General features: G+C 31.9%; 1 protein-coding gene across 13 annotated transcripts; it reads left to right on the forward strand.

Annotated features, from left to right (window-relative positions):
• Positions 1 to 2,619: 2,619 nt before the first annotated feature.
• LOC137808518 (ubiquitin domain-containing protein DSK2b-like) lies at positions 2,620 to 10,255 on the forward strand. 13 transcript variants are annotated; one of them, XM_068609665.1, is made up of 8 exons: positions 2,620 to 3,044; positions 5,763 to 6,509; positions 6,868 to 7,088; positions 7,159 to 7,269; positions 7,656 to 7,696; positions 8,668 to 8,699; positions 9,245 to 9,334; positions 9,861 to 10,255. In XM_068609665.1, exons 1-8 carry the CDS (start codon positions 2,825 to 2,827, stop codon positions 10,007 to 10,009), a joined length of 1,611 nt encoding a protein of 536 aa, XP_068465766.1. In that variant the 5' UTR covers positions 2,620 to 2,824; the 3' UTR covers positions 10,010 to 10,255. The 13 variants fall into 13 exon arrangements, 8 of the variants coding, with proteins under 8 accessions (XP_068465766.1, XP_068465762.1, XP_068465763.1 ...); XR_011080714.1 differs by having other exon boundaries at positions 2,627 to 3,044; positions 7,379 to 7,696; positions 8,671 to 8,699; XR_011080717.1 differs by having other exon boundaries at positions 2,627 to 3,044; positions 7,599 to 7,696.
• Positions 10,256 to 11,369: the final 1,114 nt, after the last annotated feature.

The following is an 11,369-nucleotide window of genomic DNA, read 5'->3' on the forward strand; positions in this document are numbered from 1 at the left end:
ATCAGAATTGGATTCTCTACAGAGTTTTACGCGCCAAAGTTATTCGCCATTTCCTGTTATGTCAATCGTTGGATGTTATGTTTCAATTCTTATCCATTTACTTCAAATAAATTGTACCAAATACATTTATGAGGAAAATTCTTAAAATTCATAGAATAGGAAATTTATATTTTAGGAAAATTTATATCTTAATAATTTTATATGCGATAAATTGATATAAATAAATTTTATATGCGCATCAATATCAATAAAATGATAAAATATTATTATGCTTTTTAAAATACAAAAAAGTAAGAAGAATGAGTTCCAATTTCAATTTTCTCAAAAGTCAACAACTTTTTATTTTGTTTTATTTATAATTTTTGAAATCTCACATACAACAAACATCTAACAAACTTTAATTATTGTTTTCTATTTAATGAATATATTACTTGAGAATTCAACTTGTGAGTTCAATATCCGTTTTTTATAACAAATTATTATTTCTGACACGGTACACTTATCGTAAAATAGTCACCAATAATCTATAAGGATAATGTTTCATCAAAAAGAGATATAGGGATGACTTTGTAGTTTGAAGGTTTATTTATAATAGAAGTAAACAAATTAGAAGTAGACGAAACAATGATAGACAAAGCAACAAAAGTAGACCAATAAGAAAAATATATTAAGTAGGAGTGTATAGAACAAAACCATACACAATAAGAGTATAAGAAGAAAAAAAAGTAGAAGCAAAAAAAGTAGGCATATCAAGGATAAATATTACTCAATGGATAATATGAAGGACACTAACATATCAATCATTTTGAACATTGGAGATCAAATGATAGATGTTAGATCTTCATTAAGGGTGTGTTTGGATTGGGGAGAAGATTTGAGGGAGAAGATTTGAGGGAGTAAATTTGGAGTGATTCTGGAGGAAAGTAAGGTTGTTTGGATTGGAGTATATTAGAGTAGATTTGCGAGGAATGTTTATTGAATTTTGTGAATGATGTGATAGTTGTGTGAAATTTTTTAATTTTTTTAACATATGTAAAATACAAGTTTACAAATTTACCCTTACTTTTAAAAATATATGAATAATAAAAAATAATTAATTAATTTATATAGTTATTTTTATAATTAATAATAATATTATTATTATATAAATAAATATATTTTGTTATTATTATTATTATTATTATTATTTATTTTTATTAATAATATTATTAAATATTTGATACAAATAAATTAAGAGTATTTTTGACATTTTAATAATATTATGTAAATTTTTAATAATTATAAAATATATTATAAATTAATTTAGTTTTACTATTATTTATTTTTTATCATTATTAATTATTATTTTTAATTTTTAATAATAGTTATTATTTAATAAGTTTATAATTAATATTTTTATTTTAATTATCATTTTATATATTTATTAATATTTTAATAATTATTATTATTATTTACATTATTTTAATCATATTCTTCGTAAGTTTTCGCAAATCTTCACAAATTTGCAAAGAAAGAATAGTGCAATACTTTTGCTGCGAATTTTGTGTTTTATTAATTTTTTATTTCTTGATTTATGAGCTTTACTCGTCTTTTTTCGCTTCTCATAATCCGTCGTTGGATACAAACAGAGCATAAAAGATTAAGGAGTATGTACATTGGTTTCCGAGATTAAACCAAATAACATAAAAGAAGCTCTAGCTAATGATGATTGGATGTTGGTAACCAAATGCATAAGAAAAAGCATCATTAGAACCAAATGAGTGCTCAAACTAGATGAAGAAGGAAAGTGATAAGAAACAAATCTAGATTAATGGCTAAAGACTATAACTAGCAAGAAGGTATAATTTTGATCTTTGTAACTAGATTAGATAATATCATAACTATGCTTGTTTTATTGCTCACAAAAATAAAGCTGATTTAAATGGACGGGAAAAAACACCCTCTTAACACAAAGTAATAAAGTAATTGAGAAAGAAGTTTATCTTAAACAATCTCTCGATTATGAGATATACATTTTTACACACCATATTTTTAAATTTAAAAATATTTTTTATTGTCTAAAACAAACTCATTCATTGAACTTGATACAATAAATTAAGAAATTTTATTATGAAAAATGGCTTTGTAAAAAAAAAATTAGTCACAACTATGTTATAAAGGATTCTAGAAAATATTTTATTATTATGCAAATTTATGGTGATAATATTATATTTGGTCACTAATAAATTTGTGCAAAGAAATCTGAATTTATTCGGAATGAGTTTAAAATGATCATGATAACTAATTTTTGTTCCAGGACTTTTGACATAGAAAATTGTAAATCAAATATGTCAATTACAAACATAATTTTTTTTAAATAAACTATCCCCCACATTATCAATGTCACATATTATTTAATTAAAAAACTAAAAGTAATATCTCACAAAATTGAACTACTAAGCAGGTGAAATCTTTTATAAAAAAACAAAGATTTAAAATAATGAAAATATTTAAAAAAAAATCTGTGCATCACAGATGAGAGTTACTGGTTGAAAATAGAGTTCTCATAAAAAAAATATTAATTTAAATATTATTAATAATATAAATTAATTAAATGTTATATGGTGTATAGTATATTCTATTGGTTATTCGAAATTTTTTTTTTTCATTAATTATTTCTTCCCTTACGTTGATCTTTGTCTCTTGTTGGTAGCTGGTGGAGTCTCTTCTCTGTTCTGGTTTACGCGCCAGTCTTCCATGTTCTAGGGTTAGGGCTCGCTTTCCTCTTCCCTTCTATTCAATCGCTGCGAGATTGTCCGAGTCACGCGCCTTCCCGAACCACGTCATGGGTGGTGACAGTGCCGTTGAGGAATCCGAAGGGGTCAATGTCAACATCAATGTTCGCTGTTCTAACGGCTCTAAGTTTTCCGTTCAGACTTCCCTTGATTCCATCGTTAGTTCCTTCAAGGATCTCGTTGCTCGCAACTGCGACATGCCCGTCGAACAACAACGCCTCATTTACAAGGGTCGCATTTTGAAGGACGATCAAACCCTCCGAAGCTACGGTATTTCCTAACCCATATGCCGGTGTTTTTTTTAATGCGTATGATTTTTTATGAATTGATGGTGTTTGAGTCGGTGTTATAGATTCTGTTTAGTTCGCGGAGGTGTTTGTGCGATTCTGATTGTATTTACATGGCTGATTAGTCAGATATAGTGGCAGCGGATATGGGTTACGTTACGGTGGATAGGATTTCAAAAGGGAATATGACGTCAAGTTTAAGGTTAGAGGGGGTGTTTGAGGTGGAAGTGAAGGGTGTTATTCTCTTGGCCTGAGGGAGATTGAGGGTCTATTTTTTTCAATGCCTTTTTACTCAGAAGAGAATGAAGAATGAAAAGGATAAAAGAAAAACAGGTTCAGTTAGTCGCAGGTTTCAATTATCGTGGTGTTTTGTCCAGTTCTTTTTGAGTTTGCTTTTTCCTTGAAAAGGTTGTCGTGAGTGATCCATGTTCGGCGTATCAACGGGGTTTATGTTTCCTGGACATTAGCTATGAAAATGAAAATATAGGCAGTGGTGATAAGAACTCAAATCAAACCCTATGCGCTCACTAGAATTTCATTGCCGACAATGTGGACTCAAGTCCAATTCCTTGGAATTGAATCCTAACAAGCTATGGGTGTGGCACTGATAAGATGAGGGAATTGTTTAAGTTGGTTTTTGTATTTATAAAGAAATCCTCTGGACATACCAATGAGGAGAGTTGATGACATGATTTTTGTCTCATGAAAAAGGGGAGAGATAAACCAAGGGGTAGAGGGAGACCATGAAAGAGACTGGAGGAAGTTGTTAGGAAGGATTCATAGTAATAACATAACATCTCTGAAGATTTAGTCTTTAACTATGCTAAATGACGTCATGTGATCTGTGGTTAGTCACGTACTGGACAAAGCTTTGTTGGTGTTGTTCTTTTGTTCCTTAAAATAGTTTAGTCAAAGATTGTTTGAGAAGGACATATGCAACATAATTTTTTTAAATAAAAGGGAAGTAATTAACATTTTAAAAAGAGCCGGCTCTATCTTTGTGTTCTCCCACTCCCTCCTTCCTCTCTTCCTGCTTTCTTTCTGTCTTCTTGCTGCTCACCCTCGAGTCCTCTCTTCTAAATTAAAATAAATGAAAATTGTCAAACAACCTATACTTTACTTTTAAAGATTTCATTTGAATTATAGAGTAGATTTGAAGCCAAAATAGTATTGGACCAATAATTCCTTATGTTAGGATTACATATTTAAATAATCATATGTATTTTATGCCTTACCACAGTGATTGATTTCTTTCTGGGAAGTTATTAAGTAATATGTTAAAGCTATATCAGGTGATATTTTTGGATAAATCACCTAGCCTTTGATTTGTTTTTTCTTCAACCTATATTCTGGTGGTGAGTTTTTTTGTTCTGCATCTCAGTATTATGATACTTTGCTCACATTGTGCATTTTTTCATGATCTCATTGTTAATGAAGAAAGCAGGAGATGGATTGTCTAATTTAGTTAGGTCTGTTTAAGGATTAAACAAAACAATTGTTTAAGAAAAAAACGGTGGGCTAGTGAAGTATCCTTACTTGTTTAGTGAAATTGACATGCCCAAATGTTTGATAAAGTATCTAGGTTAAGCTAATTATTAAGTCCATTCAGAAGAATTTTGTATCATGCGTGCCATATGATAATCAACTGACATTTCAATTTGTGTCCTGTATCTGGTTCATATCCGATACTATAGAATACTTTACCGATACTTATTGATGAAGTATCCAATCTATGAAGCACTAATACTTTTATGTTGACAATAATTTATAATTTTTTATTTTGACAATGTCTAAGAAATGTGAATTTGATTTGGATCCTGATAATTGAAATTATATATTTATTATGTTTTAAGAATTTGTATACATTTTAAATACAAATTTGTCATGTATCATATCATATCATATCTTGTTATTTTCAAAACAAACATAATGTTGTCTTAGGTACACATCGATACACATTGTATCTGCACATCATAATACGTTTTGCTATCACTATATCTTATTCAGTGTTGTTCAATGGTGGTGCTATGGTGTGATGGACTTTTGCCAACGGCCATAGGCATTTATGGGGAGGTGTTTATATGTTGGAATTTTGGCCTTCCTCCATATTCCACTATCCTCCATTGAAAACACTGGTGTTTTTTCTTTGAGGGCTTGAAATCTGAACGTTTGAATTTGTGTTTGACGGAGTATTTTTATGTTTATGAAGTTTATTAATAAGGGAGGTTTAGGTAAACTGGCTGTAGGATAATGATGTTACATGCATATCATCAAGGAGAATGCTAATAAGGTCCCTTAGGACATTGGCTGGGGGATCAAAGTGGGATGGCTTAATGGAAAGTGTCACTCTGAATTTTTGATAAAAACGTTCTTATTTATTAATTATTTAACCATTGCTCTTAGGTTATTCATTGAAGGATCCTTAAGTAATAGTTCATCACTACCATACTCATAATTTTCTTGAAAATTGTTAATATTTTTTAATCATGTCTCTTTGCATCTGTATGGTGTAGAATAATGTAGGATTAATTTGCTGACAATTCTCAGAATGTTTTGCTAGCATGGCTTGTATTAGGCAGAAATATAGTTTTATATTGTGTTCTTAAAAAACAACCCACATCTGTTCACACTGAACTAAGGTTCTTAAGAATGTATTTCTTTAATGAATGAACATAACTCTAATTTCTATTTATCTTTATAGGATTGGAGGCAGATCACACTGTCCATTTGGTTAGTGGTTCTGCACCTACTAATCCAACTGGCGGGACCAGTACTAGCAGCACCGATACCAATACCACAACAAATAATGCTAGAGGTGCTGGTGCGAATGAAGGTGGGAGTTTAGGAGGAGTTGGCTTTGGAGCTTCGCTGTTCCCTGGACTAGGTACCAATGGGACTGGGGGAAATGCTTTATTTGGTGAGGGATTTCCTGATCTAGAACAGATGCAGCAGCCATTTCTTTCAAATCCCAATTTAGTGAGAGAAATAATGAATTCGCCTGCCATGCAGAATCTAATAAATAATCCTGAGATAGTGCGGAATCTTATAATGAATAATCCACAGATGCAAGAGCTCATGGATCGAAACCCTGAGTTAGCACACATACTTAATGATCCCAGTACTCTCCGTCAGACCCTTGAAGCTACAAGGAACCCTGAGATCATGCGTGAAATGATGAGAAATACAGATAGAGCAATGAGCAATATTGAATCTTCTCCTGAGGGATTCAACATGCTGAGGCGCATGTATGAAAATATTCAAGAACCATTTTTGAATGCCACTACAATGGCTGGTAATACAGGAAATAATAATGCAGCAATTTCAGGGACTCATGGTGGCCATGCAACGGACCAATCAACTAATCCCTCAATTACTAGTTCTGAAGCAACTGCTGGTTCTCACTTACCTAATACTAACCCACTTCCAAATCCTTGGTCCTCTTCTGGTGGTATGTTCGATACTAAATTTTTCTTCTTGGAATCCAGTGACTGAGTGCATGTTTTCACTAGTTGGTTTCAAAAGCATTATTCCTTTTGCTGATATATTTTTGTCTGTGTTAAAGGATACTGACCACAATTTTTTGTTGCTTGTGACCTATCAAGCACCATTTACTTTCATGTATCTATATCCAATACCGGTTCTCTTAGACACTTCATTAATACATATTGAAGTATAGAAACCTTCAAAATCTTTTTATGATAATCCAATACAACTATCATATTTGATACATGTATCATATTTGTGCCTCAGCTTGTGACTAATATGACTCATTGCCATTATTGACTGTGTGAGCATTGTATTTGTAGCTGCAGGTGCTCAAAATAACACTAGTAGGTCGTCAGCCACTGGTGTGGGTGCCAGGCAGCAAGGACCTACTGGCTTAGGAGGGCTTGGTCTGCCAGACCTTGAAAACATGCTGGGTGGCAATGCCATGCCAGATGCTTCTTTATTGACCCAGTTAATGCAAAATCCAGCTATCTCACAAATGATGCAAAGTATGCTTTCCAACCCACAAACTTTGAACCAGGTATTTACAAACCATACCTAGTACAAATGCTATTTGAACTTATCCTACTGATATTTAATTTACCTTTTAGATTCTTGGTGCTAATACTGAGCAGCGTGGCATGCCTGATTCAAATTCTCTTAGAGAAGTAATGCAAAATCCGGAATTCCTTCGCTTGTTTTCTTCACCTGAGACATTGCAGGTAGGCGAATTTAAAGTTCTATAGCCTTTAATGGGTTTCATTTCAAGAGTATCTTTTGCCACATATCTTTGCTTACAGTTCCTCTTTGATGAACTCTACTGGTTCTTAGTATGAAAGAAATAATCAGCACCAAGACATAATTGGACCAAGGGCATCGTAGATCAAAATGGTTGTGAATGAAAACTCTCAGACCTAAGCATTTGGAAATTGTTTTTTTTTTTAATTATTTATTTGCAGGCTTGCAGTAGAATATTTTATTCTATAAATTGTGATCTAATATGATAAAGAGGTTATATTGCCCACTATTTTCTATAATTCCTTGCTTTCAGATAATATTCTCATAGCTATACCTTATTGCACAATGACAGCAACTCTTGTCATTTCAGCAAGCTCTTCTGTCTCAGCTTGGTCAGCAGCAATCAACACGGTTAGTGTTGCTATACTGGCCTTTCCATGCTCCCCTGGTGTTGTGCTCATTAATGAAATGAAAAGAAATAAACTTTGAATTGTTGAGGTCTATCCTTTAGCTCAAAATTTAGCTATTTGCTATGCCTGAGTAATAAAATTCCAAGTAACTAGCGCAACCATTGCTGCTGATCTCTTTGGTCTAGATGTGTCATTTAACATCCCAAAAACAAGTGGTTGTATTGTATGAGCATTTTGGCATTGTCTTTTTTATGATTACTTTTCCAAAAGCTATTCATTTATGACGTCTTTTTTCTGGTCATGCTTGTGAAATGCTATGCTTGAAAACCAAGATTTTGTAACATCTTATAAATATAACTGAAGGAGAAATATGAATATCTAACATTGTACACAACTTCACCATTGCATATGCAAAGAGGTTGTTTCCATATTCGAACCCATGAACAACTGGTCACTAAGGTGCAACTTCACCATTGTGCCTGGTGTAAAGTTATACATTCCATTTATATTTTTAAGGAAGTCCAGAAATAGAGATAGCTGATTATTGTGTAGAATGTCATTTATAATCGGAAATTTGTATGTCCATCATTATGCATCACATCATAGATTTTTGGAAGTAAAAAAATTGAAGGCTTTTATTTCTATTAAATTATTAAAATTAAAAGTGAAGTTGCCTTGTGAGCTTTGAAATTGGATATTCCTCTTACTAAACCACATGGTTATTACAAGAATCTAACAAAATCTGCATTCAACACTGCCACTTTTAATGTGATTTTTCACTTTGACTTGATAATAACCTGATTTGGTGTGGTGGATGACATAGTTAATGTTTGGGTGTCATTAATTGGACTGATTTGGTGGTAATTTTTGTTTGGTCTCGCATAATTTGTTAAAATACAACATCCATGTGCTTGTTGAGTTTATTTCCTATCATTTTTTGGTTTGATTTTCTATTAACGTGTTAAGTTTCAGCAGGGAATCTGGTCAAACTGGCCAAGGCACTGGTATGCAAGACCTCCCTCTATTCTGTCGGTTTCTGTTAATATAAACTATTTACTGCTATGGTATTGCATTCTCTATTAAAATTGTGGAATCATCTCTGAAGATGATCCATCATGCTTAGTTATGAATTATAATTTAGTGAATTGGTTAAACATCCAACAGCATAATTGAGATGGTAATTTGGTTAGCAGGGTCTTCTTTTTTATTTTCTGTTCTTAAAATAAGAATTTGAATTTGATCATCGGTTTTATTTTAATGACCACCTTTGCTCAGATTTTTAGGTGGTTCATAAATCACAAAATTAGGTGTGGGTGGCAGAGGGCACTGCCTAAAATTACCTTTCTGTTAAAATCCTATGACCCTTTAGTTCATGAGCTACCATTAGAAGACCCAGATGCATTAAAAATCTTTTGGCCTGATTGTATCCCTAGTAAGGAAAGGGGGAGTCAAACTAGGTGGTGGCTGTTTTGGATTATGTAACTGCCATTTGATTACAAACATACACTCCGTAATAGTTAATTGATCTATGGAATGATTTTATTGGTAGGACCAATGAACAACTTGGGATTGGAGATGTTATCGAGCATGTTTGGTGGACTTGGAGCTGGTAGCCTAGCTGTTCCAAATAGATCAAATGGTTAGCTTTGTTGTCTTGTATTTTTTGTAAATAATTGTGTTTGGTTCAACTTTTTTTGGAGAATTCTCTTTTTTTCTGTTTTTTGTTCAGCTTCTCGAGAGCTTCCAGAAAATAAAAATACCAGAGAAAACTTGTCCCAAACATGGGCTAGATTATATTAATCTGTAGCTCCCTATACTATTTGGGAATTTTTAATTAGGCCCCTATGTTTTATAAGTTCATAACTGGGCCCCTATTTTTAAGAAGTTCCAATTTCCAATTAAGTTCCTGCCACTGGAGGAGCAATTTGAGCTTCTACAGTAAGCTGAACCGAAGGACTCTATTAAATATTTATGTTAAGGAGTCCCAAATATTGTTATTTAGTCCAATTTAACAGTAAGGACCCAGTTTGAAATTTTTGAACCTTACTGCTTTATAAGCCATTCAAAATAAGGGGTTGTACTAAAAATGCCCCAAATTTATAGGGACCTAGGTATTATTTACCTAATTTTATACTGCTCAGCCTTTCACTTTGTTGTCTTGTCAGAGCCACCAGAGCAATTGTATGCCTCCCAACTTTCACAGCTTCAAGAGATGGGATTCTTTGACACACAAGAGAACATAAGAGCTCTTATTGCTACTTCGGGTAATGTTCATGCAGCAGTTGAACGACTATTGGGGAACTCTGGTCAATAGCAATAATGTTTGCTAGTTCTCTTCGGTCTTTTTATGAGGTTGGTGAGTTTGAATCATAAGTTTTCAACCGCCTTGTTGGGTATTCAAATAAAATCAGAAATCTGTCCAAATTATAGTGAAACTACGATTGTTCTTTCTAATATGATCCAATTTTCTTCATGTACATACTTATATTAAAACTAGTTTTAGACGCAGCAGGAGATCTTAAATATTTCACATGAATTGATTTTTACACTTGATTATTAATGCTTGATAACTCCATAACTACTGATTTGATAAGTGAGGGAAGGGACACGAGTCTATCCGTTAAGACTACCAAATGATAAAATGTGATGAGAAACCGATTTATTTACCTTCTACTTTGGTCATGTTTATTTTGTGTCAGTCAATCTCATAAATTTGTCTAGAGGTTGTTGTCTAGGTGAGCTTAGTGTTACATTCATACTTTTATTTTCCATTCACTCAACAAAAAAGCTACATCTACCTTTATTACTGTGAATGAGGGAACATGTTTATGGGACCCTTTTCTTCCAAAGCTTGGTTATTCATATTAGTTACATCGTGCAGAGATTGACATTCTGAGATGATGATCACTGTTTTGAAATTTTCTGTTAGTGCGTATATACTATCTTCAATTCAGAGTATAAAGTCTAACCTTGAACCTGTAATAAATCCAAGAAAATGAGAGATGTTTGACTGATAAGTTGCTATCCATAAGAAATTACGGATATGTTTGGTTGTAAGCAAGAAAAATAAAAAGAAAATGAGAAAGGGTGAGATGAAATAAAGGGGAAAATTTTACTGACTGGCTTAAGAATAAAGTACTGTGAAAATAAATGAAAATTAACATTTCTAGGAATAATAAAATAATTAATTAAAATTAAGTAACTGTTTTAGAAAGTTATTTTCATGATGTTTTATGAATGAAATAATTTAAGTTCGGATTTTTTTAGTCCAACATTTCTAGAATTGTTGGAACTAATAAAATAGTATCACTTCGAAAACTCTCTTAGTGACAAATGAGAGGAGTAGCTTTAGAAAATATTGGTTTTTCTTTATATTTGTTATTCTTAATTATAAATATTAATTTCTTTTATATTTTTCATTTTTTCCTTTTCATATTTGTGTTGAAAAGAAAATATCTGATAGTCAATTAAAAATTATATTTTTCATTAAATAAGGAAAATGTTTCTTTTTTTAATTTTATTGTGCTGGTCATGTTCTCTTCAATCAAATAGATCCTCATTATCTATTTTTATTATTGTTTCAAAAATAAATTATTTGCATCTACTCGGATAGATACAAGTATATATATATATATATATATATATATATATATATATATATATATATAGAGAGA

Source organism: Phaseolus vulgaris, chromosome 3 (genome assembly GCF_000499845.2).
Source record: "Phaseolus vulgaris cultivar G19833 chromosome 3, P. vulgaris v2.0, whole genome shotgun sequence".
Taxonomy (NCBI): domain Eukaryota; kingdom Viridiplantae; phylum Streptophyta; class Magnoliopsida; order Fabales; family Fabaceae; genus Phaseolus; species Phaseolus vulgaris.